Source organism: Musa acuminata, chromosome BXJ3-7 (assembly GCF_036884655.1).
Source record: "Musa acuminata AAA Group cultivar baxijiao chromosome BXJ3-7, Cavendish_Baxijiao_AAA, whole genome shotgun sequence".
NCBI classification, from domain to species: domain Eukaryota; kingdom Viridiplantae; phylum Streptophyta; class Magnoliopsida; order Zingiberales; family Musaceae; genus Musa; species Musa acuminata.
The window spans coordinates 6,241,939-6,261,541 of NC_088355.1; the positions used below are offsets into that span (position 1 = coordinate 6,241,939).

The 19,603-nt window shown below is 39.7% G+C and overlaps 2 protein-coding genes and 1 non-coding gene across 4 annotated transcripts; all 3 read right to left on the minus strand.

Moving 5' to 3' along the window:
• Positions 1-1,909: 1,909 nt before the first annotated feature.
• Positions 1,910-3,589, minus strand: LOC135643094 (cyclin-D5-1-like). The gene is made up of 5 exons (XM_065159670.1): positions 3,130-3,589; positions 2,975-3,061; positions 2,600-2,894; positions 2,344-2,480; positions 1,910-2,238 (listed from the first exon to the last, which is right to left on the minus strand). The coding sequence occupies exons 1-5, from the start codon at positions 3,406-3,408 to the stop codon at positions 2,053-2,055; spliced, it is 984 nt and encodes a 327-aa protein (XP_065015742.1). The 5' UTR covers positions 3,409-3,589; the 3' UTR covers positions 1,910-2,052.
• A 3,424-nt stretch (positions 3,590-7,013) lies between these two features.
• Positions 7,014-7,094, minus strand: TRNAL-AAG (transfer RNA leucine (anticodon AAG)). Its single transcript has one exon. It is a non-coding gene; the product is annotated as a tRNA-Leu (tRNA).
• A 344-nt stretch (positions 7,095-7,438) lies between these two features.
• LOC135643353 (uncharacterized) lies at positions 7,439-19,423 on the minus strand. Of its 2 annotated transcripts, none has more exons than XM_065160189.1 (8): positions 19,071-19,423; positions 16,772-17,514; positions 14,173-15,968; positions 10,697-10,995; positions 9,980-10,607; positions 9,814-9,895; positions 8,524-8,629; positions 7,439-7,771 (listed from the first exon to the last, which is right to left on the minus strand). In XM_065160189.1, exons 1-8 carry the CDS (start codon positions 19,342-19,344, stop codon positions 7,620-7,622), a joined length of 4,080 nt encoding a protein of 1,359 aa, XP_065016261.1. In that variant the 5' UTR covers positions 19,345-19,423; the 3' UTR covers positions 7,439-7,619. The 2 variants fall into 2 exon arrangements, with proteins under 2 accessions (XP_065016261.1, XP_065016262.1); XM_065160190.1 differs by having other exon boundaries at positions 8,524-8,571; positions 19,071-19,422.
• Between the last annotated feature and the right edge of the window lie 180 nt (positions 19,424-19,603).

The following is a 19,603-nucleotide window of genomic DNA, read 5'->3' on the forward strand; positions in this document are numbered from 1 at the left end:
CAAAATTTGGATTGAGGCCAAAACTTGAATGCCAGTTGATAGTAGTCATGGAGGAGTTTTGATTATTTTGATGCTCTCATGTGTAGCTGCAATCTATTAGTTGGGGAAGGAGGATCTTTAACATATATATATTATTTGTCTCAACAGATATATTAATTGTGCATGACAACAATATTATTGTCATATATCATGTCATACACAGCCTCATATTAGTTGATGATTGAAAATATTAGGTGACCTTGTTTTGTGTAACACCAAAACAAAATATTAGGTGACCTCATACACAACCTCATATTAGTCAACATGTAACACCAAAATCCCTCCAAAACAAAATCTGATCATTGTGGGGGGGGATACTATTTTTACTAAAACAGAGTACAGAATTCGCCTCTAATATCGGAGATTGAAGATTGGATGACAAAAAGATTTGTCAAGGTATCTGCATTCGGAACGAAGAACACAAAAAAGGTTCAGTCAAACATGGCGATGGGGCATGCTGATCTCCATTGATGGCCCCCAGAAGAAAAGAAACATCATGCTGAACTAATGCTATTCTCACTGTGCAACCCAAGGAGTAGCACCCAATGAAACATGGCATCTCAGTCACACACGCATCTTTTACCTCCTCCTGCTTTCGTGAGCTCACTGCAAGACAGTTCATCATTCACCAAAGGATGTAAACAAATGTTTGTTTGACCCAGTCAGTCCCTTGGGCTTGGCAGGCATCCCCCCCCTGGACTCTTTTTCTAATACGCTACCCTGCTTCTGTCGCAAGGGATCCTTCGGTCAGGCCACCAGTCGAGCAGGTCTCATGCATAAATCCCCGCTGCCATCATTTCCTTTTGTAATCCATTCCGTCCGGCCACTCCGTTCTAGGTGGTACTCCTTTGAACCAACAGGTTTACCAAACCTTGTCTCCAGGCTCTGCATTTGACCGCATGGTGACCAGTGTGGCTGAAGGATCCTTGAGGTCAGCATCTGGTTCATTCTGTCACAGCCATCAGACGGAGGAGCAAAGGGTGAGGGAAGCAGACTTGACAGCACCCTTTTCATAATGGACGATGGCCTGCAGCAGGTGAAGCAGAGAGCTAAGCGAGTCCTTTGGCATTTCTCTTTCCAAGTGGCACATCAAACAGGTAAAAGGGACTTTTTTATTCTGCGGTAAGAGAGGGTGAGACCTGACCTGTGTTCGGCATGGATGACAAAGACCTTTGTAGACTTCCACCGCAACTCAAGCCTAGCAAGCAAGCAATGGATGATGAGGTCACCGGAAAGGAAACTCCCATCTCTTTTGACAGTGATACCACATAGAGAATGCTACATTTGAGCCAAATAGTCAAAAAGAAGATGCAGGGAGTAGATTCATTTTCAAGGGATGTTAGCCCCTATAGCCTTAGCCTTGCAAGCTAAATGATCTCTTGTCAATGAAGCCATCCATCAACCAATCCATCCATCCAACCTCAAAAACTGCTTTTGACATGTTACATTTTACTGTAAGTCATGGGGGCAAAGATACATTTGGATTCTGACAAGAGTATGTTGCTTGGTTTTATTCACATGACATGACACCACCACAAGTACAATCCCCATCACTGGGAATTATATCTCACTCCACCAAGCCAAAACAAATCCATCCACTTCACAGTATTTGATCCAGCATCATATACCACGAGGTGTACCATGTCACGCCACTCTCGCTGCTCCACGGTCTTTTCAAAGGACCAGGCAAGAAAGCCCCCTCACCAGAGACCAAATCCACCTCTACCTCATCAGCCTCGCTGCAACAGCAGCTCACAAATCAACATGATACACGAAGCAAACAGTCGTTTCACTCTGGTCTAAAGCTGTCGCACTATGCAATTTGGAAACACCTCACATCTCAATTGGCCATAAAGAAGTAAAACAAGCACTCAGACAATCAATGATCGAACTGAAAAGAAGAGAGTGAAGAAGAAGAAGAAGAAGAAGAAGAAGAAGAAGAAGAAGAAGAAGAAGAAGAAATGGGTCAGAGCATTCCCAATGCACGTGTAAAAGTAGTATCAGGGTTGGGTTCTAATGGGTATCCGGCAACTGCAACCTTCTCCTCTTATTTCTTGGCAAGCCGAAGGAGGCACCGTCAATGACACCAGTGATGCTGGAACAACTCTCTGATGCTCCCGGAGAAGCCAACCTCTTGGGTGATCTCATGTTCTTGGGTGGATCCTGGGTCATAATATTGTAGCAGGAAAACACATGTTCCTGAAACAACAGTGACACATCGCAAGCTGGTAGTGATTAGCTTTCGTAACCTTTCCATGACCGGAAAGCTTAAACCAAACGAACTCGATACGTAATATGGCCTACCTTTTCTGAAGAGGATCCAAACAGTGGTATGGCACTCATCTTTGTCTCCATTGACTCTTTTGTATACATGCTGCTGGATGCAGCTAAAATGGCAGCTGCTGCTATGGTGAAGGAGCAGTAGCTGGCTAAATTGATCGCTGTGTCCACGACAAAATTGCCCAAAAGGAAAATTAAATACAAGTCATGCAAACAATCGAAGCATGTCGTGAATTGAATGTAGCAATGTTTACGGAAGAATCGGAAGCCAATGACCGACCATCGACAGCTGCAAAGATGAGTGCAGTGACCTTGCGCAGTGACTCCTCTGGATCATCAGCATCGCACCGGAACTTGCATCTGAAATAACTCAGGTACTCGAATGGCGTGACGCAATCCATCCTCCATTGCAGAGTATCGAGGAGGAGGAGCTCCATCCTCCGCACAGCATTGCTGTCGAATGCGTACCCCTGGATCTGAAGCTCCGAAAGCAGTGGCGCTCTGTACTCCTCCATCTTCGCCGCCACCGACAAACAAGCCATCGACAACAATCTCAGCGCCCATGGCTTCTCGTTCTGATCGACAACAGAGCGGTAAATGGCCAGGAAGCCCCATGGACATGGAAAGAAGAGAACATGTTACAGCTTCACATTACATCGATTCTTCGCCGTGCAAAGAAGCGATCGAAATAAGTCGCCGCGAGGAACGCAGTCCGGAATCCGAAGCCGAAACGGGCCCTGGTCTGACGAACACACATACAGATCGATGAGACGTTTATACAAGGATCAGAGCATTGAGATGAGGACTCGCCTTTAAGATCCATTTGATGGCGTCGGAGCGGGCACGCTTGAGCCAGCTCTCCGTCGCCGGAACCAAGCAGAACTCACCGATTTGCCTCTCGAAGCTGCTCTCTTTCGAGACCAGCTTCTCTATGTACTCCTCCTCACAAAGATCGGTGGCTTTGAGAACCAGGAACGCTTGAGACAGTTCGCTGTCATCGGTGGGAGAGTCCAAATCCAAGTCTATGCCGGTCGCGTCTTCCTGGCAGAGGAGGCCGGAGATCGACCGAGAGCAACCTGGTTCATCCATAAGCAGCTCAGAGCAAAAGCCCGTGGAGCTGTTAGATATGGAGGGGAGCGAGGAGGCCGTCCATTTGCACGTACGTGCTTGCTAGGTGACTCAACGACGGGGAAGAATCCGAGCGTCGTGGTCGGGTGGGCACGAGGAGAGGTCTGCGACCGGGATTTATGCTCTGCAGGAGCCGAGCATGGAGGGGCGCGGTGGGGGAGAATGATGGGAGACGAGCAAGACAAGGCTCCTCTTATGCTCTCTCTCTCTCTCTCTGTGTGTGTGGGAGAGGAGAAGATGGCAATTAATTGTGTCTTAATACATAAATAATAATAAATTGTCTTCTTATAGGGATAATTAACCCATCAACATATATATTACCACTAATATATAGGTCTTTTGCCACAATTGGGATAGAGATAAGGAATCCGAACTATTTCTAGTATTTTTTTATTCAGAGAAATTGAGATAATAAAGAAAAATTAGTACTAGAAATGATGTATTTGCCACTAAAAATACATGTAATGTTGTAATGCATCATTTCATGCTTCTGATTAAGAATAAATGGTGGGTTGATCAGATCCTGCCAGAGTAAATGACAAGGATTGAAATATAATATTAGATAAGAAAAATATTATGCCACATTTATATATACATATATATATATATGTATATATATACATATATATATATATATGTATATATATATACATATATATATGTATATATGTATATATATATATATACACATATATATATATATATATATATATATATATATATATATATTGCTTATAATGTTTTCATATATTATATTTTGAATCTCTTATTGATCACGCACAGAGTGTCTTTTCCATCAGATGATGGAGAGTATTGGCACGAAACATATATTATGGTAAAGCTTAGTAAAGCTTTATTATTGAATTCGATCTCGAGTGCATCATTATTTAGGGTTTAATTCTATATATTATGTCCATTGGACCTTAAAAAAATATTTAATCTTAAATAGAAAACATAACATAAAATATAATATTTGATTTAATTTCATATTGGATTGTGTTAAAATAGATTTTAGTTATCCAGGTCAAATAGTTTGGAGCCAACCAAGACCTTCTTTCATATTTGTCTTAGTTTAAATTGAATCAGGGTGTATTTGATAAATACGTTAGATTTGAACGATTTGAAATAAGTTTTCAAAACATTGTTCTAGCTCATGGGAAACTTATCTAAGAAATATCTTTCTAGTAGGCTTTTAGGACCATTACTCTTATGATTAAAATTTATGAAGTAGTTACATATTTCTCTCTATCTCGACTATAATCATGTTACTCTGAGTCAAGGAACATAGCATCAATTTAGTCAACTTAGTCGTGTGCTATCAATATATCACCCTGCATGGTCGTGGAGCTTCGAACATATTTCGTCTGATTGACTTTGAGGTATCGATCACATAACATCAAGATAGAATCATGTGACATCAAAATATTATTTAATTAAAACTAAAGTATAAGTAAGATGGCGTAAGGGGTTAGACATGTATATAGTAACGAGACATCAAATGACATTGAAATATCAACTACATTCTTATTAGTTACTCCCTTGTCAGATTGATTATGGAAGGATACTTAGTGATTTTAAGTATTTTATATCACATGATTTCAGTCCAATTAAATTAATAAAATCAATTATTTTATCAGATTGAATAATAACAAATAACCCAACGACCCCTCGCATTCCTGAGTTTGAATGACTCTCCAAGTGAATCAAACATATTGTCTTCATGTGTGGCAGTGGGTTCATAATGTTGGACTGCAAGCTCACATCTGCATGAGTCAGGGAACATGTCTTTCCATTCCCCAACCTCACCATTACGAGCTTCCTCTTCGATGCACCAAACCCCTGGAGAAAGTGACAACTCTTAGCATGAGGACATCTTTATATGTATCTGTTCACTACCTCTCAGTATTGCCCAGCATGAGGACAAGTCACCCAAACAAGGTGGGACCAGTGCTGCTTGTCTGAATCCTCTGCCCATTGCTCTCTCAGCCAAAGTTTTGAGTGCAGCAAAAAATTTTCACCAACTTCAATAAAAATAATAATGGATTCTCAACTTGAACACTTCTGCTAGTTTTCTAGCTCAATCTTTTTGCTCAAGATCATCGTTTCTAGAAGTTGTCCAGCTATGTCAACAATGTACTGTGACCACCATGATTTATTTGAGCTTTTAGTTCAGCCTCAGAAAGAAGAGGTAGGAAGATAGGGGAAGGAAAAATGAGAGATAGGGACCCAAACCCTGCATCAAAGTCCACAACTTCTGCAACTTATAGATCTATGGAAGACTAGGCAATGACTCTTGCGAAACCATGTGGAGGATGTCAGATCCAAGCCCAGATGACACACCTTTCTCAGCCCCCACTCGCCATTAGCTTCACAATGATCTCCAAACAAATGGGCACAGGTGGAGGAGGGAGGTGATGTCGATGGGAATGGAACAGTTGGCTCTTACCATCTTTATGTCAACATTTAAGACGATTATTAGCCCATCTTGGCCACACTACGAAAACCATTTGTGTGCAGAGGCAAGAATTAGAAGTATATCATCGAGAAGATGGGATGGGATGACCACACAAATGTGAAGCCATAATTGACAGGGACAGCATGAAACTGCATCCTTGATGAGTCCTTGTAGAACTAGTGAGTGTTTATTAGATCAATGAATGTTGAATCTTCCTGTAATGCTGACCTCTTCGTTTCTGATCTACCGCCATCCATATTGGATTCAGACGTCCATTGTTGGAGCAATAAAACAAGAGCTACGCGCCATCTGCTCTCTTTGATTGGTTCTTTGGATCAGACATCAAAAAGGATAGACCAGATGTTGGGGGGTGGAAGAGAGAGTCGCCTGCCGGGCAAGTTCCCAAAGTTTGACCACTTGCATCACATGGGGGGACTCTGATGCGTGCAGCCACTGCTTCTTGAACTCATGCTTTCTTCTCGCCCAGCTGTGTGTATGTGATGTGCCCTGCATCGCAAGCGAGCCTTTTTGTTGGTGTTCCCCATGTCTTCCTTCTCGAGGAGAGTCGTAGACAAAAATAGCCAAGTAGATACTTGAGCTGCTGACCACATGTTCTTCTTCTTCTTCAATTGATTCATTCTCGGTAGCAGTATTGATGAGCTTCAAGTGGTTCTTCTAATCCTCAACAATTAGTGCAATTTGACCTCAACAGGATCTGTGGAGGATAGAGAAAGAGACATGGAAGACCGAGACCAAGGCCGAGCGTTGAGTGGATGCTAGCTAGCACAAAACATCCAAAGCTCTGGCAACAAGGTACTCCTTTTTTTTGCTAACTCTGCTGAGTTGAGCAGCTCTTTGAACTTGAAGAATCACAATGCTGGAATAGGGTTGAGAGGAGGGCCATTGGTAGATGCTTGCTCCTTGTCCTAAGTTTGATGGCACATGTAACGTAAACCTTTCTGCAATGGTTGCAATCGATGAAGCCGGTGTAGAGTGAGTTGTAGGTTATGGATCGGTGCAGGTCATGGGCCTCGGTTGTTGCCATTGAGGCCCCTGTAATGGATCTGTGCTGCAATCAAAATAAATCCGACATAAAAAATATTAAGCAGGATGTTGAGAGTGGGATTTGAACCCACGCCCTTTCGGACCAGAACCTTAATCTGGCGCCTTAGACCAACTCGGCCATCTCAACGTTTTGATCACTTTGTGACTATTCATTTATAAAACTTCTGTTTTCAACCCCGCTATGATAATTTGAGGCCGGATGAATAAGTGACGCACTTAAGACCAAATCAGCGCAAAGAACACGTTTCGTTCCAAAGACAAAAATTTCTGAAGCCAAATGTTTCAACCAGAATTTAAGCTGCAAGGAGATAGATATCCACACACGTGTCGACCGAATAGAATTAGGGTGTCTTTGTCATCTTGATGCAAAACATTGATGAAAACAAGTATTTCGCGAAGAGAAAGTTCATTATCTCACTATGAAATATGAAAATTCAGATCAAGGGTGTTGAAAAAAGCTGCTACTTGTAATTGAATGGAAAGAAAAAGTAGATTATATCGAGCAACATGTACAAAATTTCAAGCCTCGTTTAAGTGTCATGTACTTGAGAGAGACAGACGACACAACTTTTGGTATGCCCTAATAGAGAATATACAAAATTATGATTGTTCCGTGTTTATTTCTTTTGGCAGAATCAAAGCAATAAGACAGTCAGCTGGATGAGGTGCAATGGCCAGCAAGGAACAAGTGTCGAGTGAGTAGGGGAGAATGAAGAGTAACCTTGAGCCCATCGACTTCCCCGCAGGAATCTTTATTACTCCAGCACAGTCCCTTTGCTTCAGATATGATATGAAGTCTTGGATCTGCAATAAGGGATTGAAATAAGAACTTGTAAGCAAGTGTTATCTTTTTCAAGTAGATGCTGCTGAAAAAGGGCAGGAAACAAACACAGCTTAAAGGCTCCTACCATTGATGTAAAATTGAAAGCATAGGTTTATTAAGAAGCTCCCACGCAAGCATGGACACACACGATGGTCATGGACAAACACATTGACAAACACTAGTACCATAACACATGTATATTGCCCCTTGATAAACACGATATAACGTCCAGCAACAGACCAGTGCATACGTCTATACCATGGCATCAAGTCTTTTAGAAAGATAATGGACGCAACCAGAGTTGTAAAAGAAAAATTACCAAGAAGAATCAAGGTCCAAATGAAAGATATTACCTACCATAAGACAAAGGTGGAAACTATGACAATAAAAAAATTACTGATAAAAGCTAGGATAATTACAGACAGCAGGGGCAAGACTAGTTTGGTAGGATAGTGTCCCACCAAGCAATGGTGATCTCTTCGAAGATGCTGTAGTGATAGTTCACAATGTAGTACATGGTCAAAATCCTGTACAGAAACCATATGGATAGTGATAGTTCACAACATAGTATATGGTCAAAGCCTGTACAGATCCATATGAATAATTGGGTATTCTTAAGACGACTTTGAAAAATGCACACAGATTAAGTAACCAAAATATAGTGATTAAGGTACCAAAGACATGTTCTAATATCTGATACGACAAGCAGAAAAATGGTGAAGATAATACTTACTCCTCTTTGGTCGTTTGTGGTGGACGGCAGCAAACGACAAACCTCTCTCTACACCATGTATTAAACCAGTCATCAGCAAGAGAAGAATCCAACAAATTAACATAAACTGCTACATAGAAAGAACACAAGTATACTAACTGTGATATAGAATAAGAAAACATTAAACATATTAAAATGAAACTATCTAAACATAATAGATACATACAAAAAGATCAGTGTTCGACATAAAGAAGCAAAATAGATATGCAAACATAAAGCCTTAGGAAGAGTATCTAATGCTAACAAATTATGCCACAAGGCACACCACATAAGTAAATGAATCATGGTTCAACTTTTACAATAATCATCTAGCTCGCTGTGGTGATTGCTGCATGCTGAATATAATGACACATCAGCCTCATTGTGTGTGGAAAAATAAATTGTCCATAATCAACAATTATGGATACGTTGGACGGTAACAGAATTATGCTTCAACAATTATGTCATCTATTAAATGACTACTGTTTCCGTCATGTAAGGAAATTGGTTAGTAGGTACATACATAAGCCAGTAAGTATTTCATATAATAGACACCAAACAAGACAAGGTAATGCAATAAATTCAGACATTACCTAATAAAAGATCTTATACTACATTCTAGAATTCAGCTGAATTCTTTTCACTTGTAAAACACAGAACAGGGCTTCTCAAAACATGTTTTACTTTAAATTTATATATTATAACATTCTTTAAGCCGGAAAGCACTATTTCACAAAAATGTACATATAACACTTCTGCTACTTAGCTTATAATGGTGGAAAAGTTCGAAAAACTTCAATATGTTGAATTCACTACTTACATTCCGAGATCAAATATTTAGAAAAATATGTACCAATTGAATGAATATGTTCTATCCCTCCCTCCCTGTAAAACAGTTTCCTCAGCCATTAAAATGTAACAGACTCTAATGACAAGAGAATCAGAACTAAGCAACACTTTCATAAAGCTGGTATATCGTAGCATATGGCTCTCTTCGTATGGAGATCTGACACAGAAATTCATGCCTCTCCATAAATCAAGATATAAAAATTGCTATAACACTCAAGAAAATTATGAACAATAAATTGATTGTGCAAGCATATGTACTAAGCACCTCTTACTGTTGTGCTTTTAAAATTTTCCGTTCTTCAATATTTGGTGAGTTCCTAAAGAACTAAATTATCACCAGCAGCTAACATCATACAAATCCAAAACATAACGCATGATAATAAAAATCTGCAACTGGTGTTTCCAGGGGCTTTAAGAACTCACTTTATGAGGAGGAGTGTTAGAAAAAGTTGACTTCACATGCTGAATGTCTGTGCGTTTTGTTACATCTAATCTAGCAGGCCAGCTACAATATCACAAGAAGACATTCATTAGAACCTCACATAAACCATGTTATAAAATGGAAGCAAAGGCAGAAATCCAATCTTACTCTGCTGGTTCTGACAACGTGGTTGAATATTTACAAGCAACCGAGTCCTCTCTAACTGCATAAATTGTGCAGTAGTGAACTCCACTTTTTGAAAGAGTGCCTTGCCACTGATGGTGAGGACATGATATACTTGCTTGCAAGTTGGAATCCTTCGGTTGTTGCAGAGGAGGAGGAGAGCTTGGAGGAGGTGGAACAGAAGGTGGCTGAGAGAGAGGCAATGGAGGTGGCACATCGGATGGGGGAGGAGGTGGGTGAACTACATTTGATAAACCTGGTACTGTAACTACTTGGTCAAATCGCTGCATGGCACCCCCAGGCAGCTGTGAAAGTGGAGTAATAGAAGAGGGTATAAAAGGAACAGGAGCACATGCATTAATATTGCGATTATCGATAAGCATCATGCCTGTGGAAGTTCGGTTTAGTAGAGGACTTGGACCAGAATTATCCCAGGAATTACTTGGGGTAAGATAGACAGGACGCACCAAAGATGTTGGCACCGGTGGTGGTATTACAGAGCCCACATGTGTGACACTGGTCCGGCTTGGTAAGCTTACTTTCCCAAACATCTGTGGCTCATTCTCCTTCTTCATGTAATGCCAGATTTTTTCACCAGCATTGGTGGCGGGACCTTGTGATGAAAAATCCAAAGATAGAACACAAGTAAGAACACCATAGAAAATAGTCTGGGATGTCTAGCTACCTTGACACAGTACTCACCAGGAAATGAGAGATCCATGGGCACTTCCCGCATGTCAGCACTGCTTGCAACAGTCCAGTTTGATTGAAATGCTTGTCCATGCTGCACTTGAAACCCTATATTTTCTACATTTACCCTTGGGGATACCGGTATATGAACATTGAGATCAGGTTTATTTGTGAAAGATCTAACATAAGGATTTCCTTGTTTGCTATCCAAACCAGCAGGGCGAAATTCCCCAGGAGATGGAGAATATCCCAAAGTATTTAATTTCCTCGGTGTAACTGATTCTTCATGATATACACCAGCTCTATTATTCCTGTGAAAGACCAGATCAGTATAAAATAAGATCACTGCAGTATCCATTAAAATTTTTAAAATGAATATGTTCCCAAAATTTAGAACAGCAAGGAAATCACTTAGTACAAAGTACAAAGCTCCAAAGGGCTCCTACCACATGCAGAATATAAACCAAAAATACCATTTGAGATTAGTAAATCAATAATCATGAACATTAACTTTATAGATCAGATCTTTCTAGTCTGAAAACTATGTAAGCCAAAAGGCTGAGAGGAAAAATGTAATGAGAGCAACAATCATAAATAAAAAAGTGTATTATAAATCTCATGGGAGAAAAGACCAAACAACTAATTAAGACAGCACATGCACCATAACATAGCAAAGAGGAATGGCCAAAAAAGATAAAACTAGAAGTTCAAAGAATGCACAACGCAAAATTATAAGTGCCAAGATGTCCTGCTCCTAACAGAAGAAGCATCTCATGTTAGCCAGTTACTAAGATCCTAAAAGGGAGATCTCAGTCCATCAGAACAGGCTACTTCTGCAGCTACGGTTTAAACAGTAAGTGGACCAGACTTTTGAGTGAGAATGGGTATGCTCTGGTTAACCAAAACTATAAAATCTCTCAGTAACCCAGATATAACCCTAAAATGCATTGAAAGGTGGGTAGGATATTACAGGGATCTCAATTCTACTGTGCATTTGCCACCTAGGGAAGAGGCTAAATATTTACATAGATGGGGAAACACTGTGTGAAGGAATTCAACCAATCGACAGGCACAGACTTGAAACATTCCCCATCAAGGGAGACTTGTGGGAGGAAGGACAAAAACACCTCACAGAAGAAGGCTGGAGTGGCGTGTATTCTCCAAATAAAAGAAAGGTAATTTAAAACGTGTATTATTGCATGTCTTATGTTTTCCAATCAAAAGTTTCTGAATGAGAAGATTTTAATTTGGTTTTCTACTCCAGCGGCACCTTCACCCATGCCAACAATCTATTCAACATGGCACAGATCATACATGTTCAGGCTTTCAGCCAAAACACCCATGCCACAGTAACTTAGAACAACTACTAGAATAAGGATATGGAGCAGTTGTTTGCATATCTTTTGAAGTAGTAATATGGATCCTTCTCTGCCAAGGAACTCTGTCAAGAAGGATAATCCAGCAATCACCAAATTGATTCTTTTATTACTTCCAACCAAGTCTTTTTTTTTATGTTCGTTTGTATCTTCTATTCCTTCCAACCAAGGCTTAAAAGAGAATGGGAAGGTTTAGTCAACTCCACAAGAGTCATAAAATATTGGACCAAATCAGTCCAAATCAAACTGATCAGTCTAGACATTTATGGGAAGGGTAATATCCCAGTATATTCGCTGATATTGCTTGGGGAAAAACCACAAAATGATCCAATTGCTCTCTCTCTCTCTCTCTCTCTCTCTCTCTCTCTCTTACAAATAACATGACTTCAGCACACAGGTGAAGGTGGCTAGTAGTAATGTGAGGAGGTTAATATCCATGCACATTCACTGATATTGCTTGGGGAGGACGCCACAAGAACAATCCAATTGCCTCACACACACACACACATGAACAGTCTCCACTATGCCTCTTATATACAAACACACAGGTGTACTAGTCTGTGCAGATGGCTGGTACCAACACCCAACAGTTTTGCAGGGTAGCCTAGAAATTAAGATGAGTACCAACCAACTTTACCGGTTTGACCAATAACTGGTACAAGACTATACAGGTCAGTATCACTTGGTATTCAATTTTTCATTATTTTTTCCAGTGACATCAGATGGTACTGGCCAGTGTATCACTTGACATGCTTTCAAGTCACTTTTAGGCTATATGCAAGCAATGAAATGCAACAAAGAGAGATTTTCTAGGATGAATACAGAAGTCATAACAGTGATCTTGAAGAAAACATGAAATGAAACAGGAAGAAAGCAATGCTGGAGAAAAATATATAAAAAATCTTTCAGCTAAGAAAGAACATCTTCGGTCGCTAATTCATCATGCAATCTCATTTTGGATGACTAATCACACACACACACCCCCAAAAATAAAACTAAGAACTCTAGATATTATATGATACGAATCTCAGCTTGTTTCTTTTTTCAATCAAACTAACGGGTTAAACCTTGATTACCGAGGTAATAAAGGAGAATCCTTACCAAGCATGAAAGCCCATTCTTTTTGAATTAATAACAGACAATTGCATAACTCGAATACAACACTGGGCACTAAAAACTTATCCAGCTAAAAGCAAGAGATACACAAACATTTAGAAATAAGAAAAGAATCTAATCTGACTCAACCTAACCAAATTTCAACTCAGTTTTAACTTGTTGGTCTTGATCAAGGTTCACAATTTTGTGTACAGGTAGTATACTGGTTAAGGCTCAAACCAGAACCATACCAGCCTCTACTGGTGACCCAAGTGTTGATATGACAGTACGTATCAAAATTCAGGATAAACTAGAAAAGAAGACTGAAAAGCAGAAAAGGGACTACAGGTACAAGGCCTGTACCGCACTGTACTGGACATACCATCGGGTTAGGCTGTCAGACCAATTAATACCACCCATAATGAACCGTATCAGGCAGTATTACAAACCTCGGTGCAGATCAAGATGTATTGATATAATGCCAAGTGTTGACACACACACACACACCAATAAAATTGGAGTTATCCCTTTCAACTATGAAACATAAAATCAAATCTTTCTAGTGTACACAAATTCTATTGGGTCTTTTCTAAAAGAAATAGAATTCATTTTTTTTTCAAGCGTGTTTTTAGCCCTGTAAACACTTATATCACTTCAATAATTCTAATTATTTATTTCCTCAAATAAATGTCTTAGGAATACCAGCTAATTGACTTGAATTAATTGCATTTATCCACCACACCCAATTTAATTTAAACAATTATGTTAGTTTTAGCATAATCGTATAATGAAATCCAGATGTGTAGCTTGATATTAAGCCGACCAAGAAGCGCACATGCATCTACCAAATACAAATATGTGCAGCAGATATTTGTTTCAAAAGCAAGATATTGACACAGCATTCACTCATGGTAACTGATTGGCAACAGCAAATATAATAATAATTACAATAATTATTATAAAATATTTGAATTATAGAAATTATGAATATTTAGCAAAATTGATAACGTTTCAGACCTGAACTCAGCTTGAAGAAACGTTTCTGAACAGCTCCGGATGATATCTAGTGCAGTCACAGCAGCATCCACACTGCTAAACTCAACATGCCAGCAAGAACTTTGCAAACCTATTCGTGTCAATCTAACCACAGAACCAAGATTCCCAACAGCAAGATTGCACAAGGCCCTTAAGTCATCATCTTCGATTGTCATAAAAGAAATACCAGGCAGAGTAATATAGAGAGTGCTAACCGGTACTTCATCTTTCGTGGAAAGTGAATAATTCTTCTGCTTATTGCTTTCATAAGAAAGATTCTGATTAAGATTGTATTTGACACGCAGAGATGAAAATAAAGAAGATAACTGAGACATTCGAGCCTTCCAGTGGTCAGCAGACACATCATGGAAACTTGGAGCCCTTGGTGAAAAAAGCACATTGTTTGGGGCACTTCCAGTGTTTCCACTCCTAATTTCAACTTCAACAGTAGTAGACCCAAACCTTGCACCACGCAAATGGGATTTTGCAAGGTTGGCAGCTTCATGTGACTGGAAATCTATATAGCAGCAACCATTTAGTCTATCAAATTGCCATCCAGTAATCTCTCCAAATCTAGAAAATGCATTGATCAACTCCATGTCGGGGACAGAAGCATCAACTTGCTTTACTAGAAGCTGACATCCAGAAACAGACTTATCCTTAATGTATGCACCATGTGTCCATTTTCTATTTTCATATGCTTGACATCCACTAGCTTCACGAAAATACCTGATGTGCCCAATTGCAGAGGCTGCTTCTTCTGCAGAGCTGAATTCCAGCAGCAAGGCATTTTCACTAGTAAGACTAGTAACTAGAGGGGGATTCCTCAAGCCTGCTTTCAATAACTCGTGCAGTATCTCATCTTTCAACCGCTGGGTTGACACATTACCAACATAAACAAAAGAGCTATCACCAACAGCTATACCATTAAAAGCTGCTCTGCTACCCACTCCTCTATCAAGAAACTTAATATGAAGGCAACCACCCCATATAGAGGAGCCCTGCATACATTTACGTGCCTTCACAGCATCCAGAATATTTCGGTACTCAACTAAAGCAAAATCTTTGGCAGGAACAAACAAAAAATATTGCAAGGCACCAAAATCCTCAAACTGCAATCTAACTGCCGTTTCAGTGGCATCATGCCCAAGAGAACTCACCCACAATTGCTTGGAAGCGGAGGTCACATCCATGGCTCTAGGATCCCCATCAGAGTACCAAAGAAATTGAGTGGAAGCACTGCTTTGTGCAGGAGAATGTTCATTAGGGGATGAAAAAGTTTTAGCTGCACCTCCAGAAATAGATACAAAAGATGGCATGCCAAGATCAGCATTAAAGCTCTGGTAATTTATCGTATCTGACTCCTTCCGATTCCCAGAGTGTAACTTCCTTGTGGTGGCCAACCTTTCCCCACCATGAATGGAATTTCCTTCCCTTTCACCCATAGCTTTTTCTGCAAAACCATCATCTCTTTTGCACGCATCAGCCGGAGATGCATCAGGAATTCCCGAGTCCTTTGAAACACCACCAATGTCTTCATTCTGGAGAGGGTTCTTGTAAACCAAGTATGGGTTGCTGACATCATCATGATTTGATGCATCAAATTTGTTCCCACCACTCCCTTCAAAATCTGTTCCATCAACCAACTTTGACAAAGACCCAAATAAGTTCTCCAACATGGATAATGATTCGGTAGTAGCCTGTAGGCCATGCAACTTGGATAATTTACTACAATAAGAAGATATCCAAACTCTCATGGATGGATCATTCTTAATTGCCTGCAGAGTGTAGCCAAAATCAGTTTATGCTGGGATTTTATAATGATGGTGTACTAGATTATGATATAAGAATAAAAAAACCTAAACTTTTGACCAACAACATGACAAATTCATGACAAACATTGAGAACATTTGATATATCCTGTAGATATAGCATTCATATGGCCAACTATGCACTCTGGAAAATTTTATTCACAATGAAAAATTTCTTCTTCTTGAGTTCTTATGAAAATGAAATTAAGTACTTTAAGAGTATTTATTCAAATTTATATATATAGCAAAAACTCACAGCTTTACATATCAGAACCTGAAGTGTACCCTATCTGTACTCATATTTCTTTCCTTCAAATCTAAATGGTTATGAAGATGGAAGAATAAACTCATAAGCATCACAAATTCACCCAACTTCTCACCCAAGATCCAGATGAGACTTACACCTTTGAAAACACATCGAAACAATACCTGATGAGGCCAGAAGTTAATTTCAATCTACAAGTACATAAATTATGAAATACATCCATTGTATTTTCAACTGTTTCAATATCAAATGCAGTTTAACAAATCATAGCAACATGCAACTATTTTCCATAATCCACATTAATTTTCAGGACACTGATGATTGAAAGAATCCCGCTTCCTCAAGCTATGTGCACAAAATATTAGTGGTTGATTTTCAATCCATTACATTATCCGATTCTAGAATCCAAAAAATAGTAACCAATAAAATAACCACAAGAAAAATTGTTTGGATAAATTCAAAAATCAATAAAAGACTACATCTTAAAAGATAGTGAGCTCATTACCATTCCCAATAAACAATTTTTAGATTGTAGCAAAGTTTTCCTTGAATGCGCTACGGACTCAGTTTGATCGTTTCCATCGGAATCTATACTTGGTTTTGTCAGATTTGGACATAGTGAAGGATCATCAGTCACCTTGTCTGTCACATGACTTACGTCATTTTCATCATCACTCAGATGACTTGTCATCTGATTTAGAAAGTACTGCCCCTCTCTATGTAGAGCAACATCAGTTCCGCCAGAAACAAAGAGCTCAAAACAGGCTGCAAGTAAGTTCTTTGGGAAGGCAAAAAATATGCAAAGGAAACTAAGTGCCCGAAGCAAAAATAACCTATGTAACACAGTTTCGCAGTCATACTTCGTCTCATGCTTCAGTTCATGAAGGAAATCCATTGGGTCTTGAAGCTTTAGAACTTCTCTGCTACCTATCTGATAAATATCCTTACCCTCAAAAGTTGAAACAAAAAACGTAAGAATATTTGAAAAAACTGCAGAACAGATTCCCTGAATGACAGAAGATGTTGGTGCTTCATGTGATGCTGTGCAACAAATGTCAACTAGACCAAAAATACAGGCTTTAACAGTTTCATATGCCACACCATCAACATCCTCTCCTTTCACGATTATGGCCAAGCTCCAATTATACATGTTGATAGAAACTCTAGCTGCTGCCTCTAGAGCAGTAGGACAGAATGATGCATACCGAGGAATAAGCTCAGCTACAATACGCTGTACGCTCGAGCAACCTATACAGAAAATAAGAATACACAAAGTTCTTCAGCTGAAAATTATTTTAATGATTTGGTAAGGATAAGGAAAGTGTTTCATACTTCTTAGTTCTTACAATAGATTATGTAATACTAAGCAAAAAATTGTACTTGATAGAGAAAGAAGAAACTTGTAGTTAAACAGTTGAAAACACACGAGTGTTAATTGATCTATGTTAAATATTTAAGTTACACTTCAGAGTTCAATCTCTAATCAGAATTTAGATGGGCCTACTGCTACACAGATTGCTGGTGTCAGACCATGAAATTCATAGAGTATGTCACGAAAAAAGTTCTAGACCTAGCATTCCAAATATGCAATGCGCAGCTTTTCCTGACAGTTCACCATAGCCCATCCACTGACAGTTCTTTTTTTCAATAGAAACTAGTAAACTGCATTAGCCTCCCCTTATCCACCAACAGTTCTCAATATGAGTTGTATCTACAGAAATTCTTAAAAAAAATACAACAACACAATCATTATCATATTTGATGCTGTTTCCAGGACCTTAACAGTAATATAAGTTTCTTTTATTGGTGCAATTTTACATCTTCTTTTATAATGGCTACTATGCCTTTCCAACCATGGTTATCCACCCTTAGCTTTATACTGTAGCCCTGAGCTTCCTGTTGGTGAACAACTACCTCAAACCATGCTTCCTAATTTTTCTACTCAACTACACTTATCTGGGTGCATCACCAGCTACCCTTAATAGGTCCTCAACTACTTTGCACTGGTGCCAAGATTTTAAAAACACGAACTGTGATTGAGTTAAAAATCCAGAACCTAGGATCCTAAGTGACTCAGATTAGAGCATGATTTGACCAGAGCATAATAAAACCAAAGTTTCATAATAGTACTAACTCGTCCACAAAATAAAGAAAATAATGAAACAAACTATTTTATCCTTGAGATGGTCATCATAGCCAACAACACCAAACCCCCTCCTCTAGAACAAATTAAAGGGAATGCCAATGCCCCCCCTCTGAATCTCAAGTAAATCTGCAATCTAGATTAATCACACACATTGGGGTCAATGAAGTAATATTCAGCCAAATTAAGAATGACTGATATGGACTGGAATAACGGAACTATTTTAAAACAACTTGCATACTACAAACAGTTCCAGTTTTGATGTCAAAAAAAAGAAAAAGGACAACCATTTTTTAGTGTCCCCTGTCGTTTATCCACTCAACGAGAAATATTCATTACTTGTGAATATTCTTGAGCAATAGCTCAAAGAACAATGCAATGTGAGTATACATGATTAATATGGACCCACCCAGAGAGACATCAACACAACTCATGTTTCACTTGTCCGCTTGAGATTGTATATGCCCTCTGGTTAAGATGACATTTATAGGACTTTCCTCTATTGTCTAAGAAAGATATTAATCCATTAGCAAATTAAGGGACTCAAACATACAATTTCTAACAGTAAAAGCTTAGTGTAGTAACGAATTGGTCGTTTTCATCGCAAATTCTTAGATACAAAGAAAAAAGAAGAACAAATAACAAATGGCAGAGATCTGACCTCTGGAAGCGGTAATTAGAGACAAATAAGCCTGCTCAAGCTCGGACATGAGGCCGGCGTCCTTCTGGGAGGCGCAAAACTTGATTCTCCGATAGCACTCCACGAGACTTCGGATCTCATCCTTGTTCCTCCGCTTCCGGATGATCTCCTCCTGCGACGGGGGAGGGGGGGGGGCGCCCGAGACTAAGGCCTGATGATGGGGCGGGGCGATCGGTGGGTCCGAAATCGCCTCGTAGAGCTTTCGCTTCTTGGGCGGCTGCTCGGTGGCCGACATCGACGTCGAACCGGATCCGTCGGCGGCAAGCGACGGTGGCAAGATCTCGTTAGGGATTCTATTCCAGGGGTTTGGTTCTGTTGCTCCGCGAGGACGTTTTAAAGTTAGAATTGGACCGGCCCAGATTGCAGGCCCTTGTTTAACAAGCCTGCTTAAACCGAGCCTGACTAAAAGGTTCAAATTAAACCGACCCGGGCCGCCCCAAACTCTTTCGTGTTTATGGGTTTTGTTATCTTCGTAATACAAAGGACGAATGTAT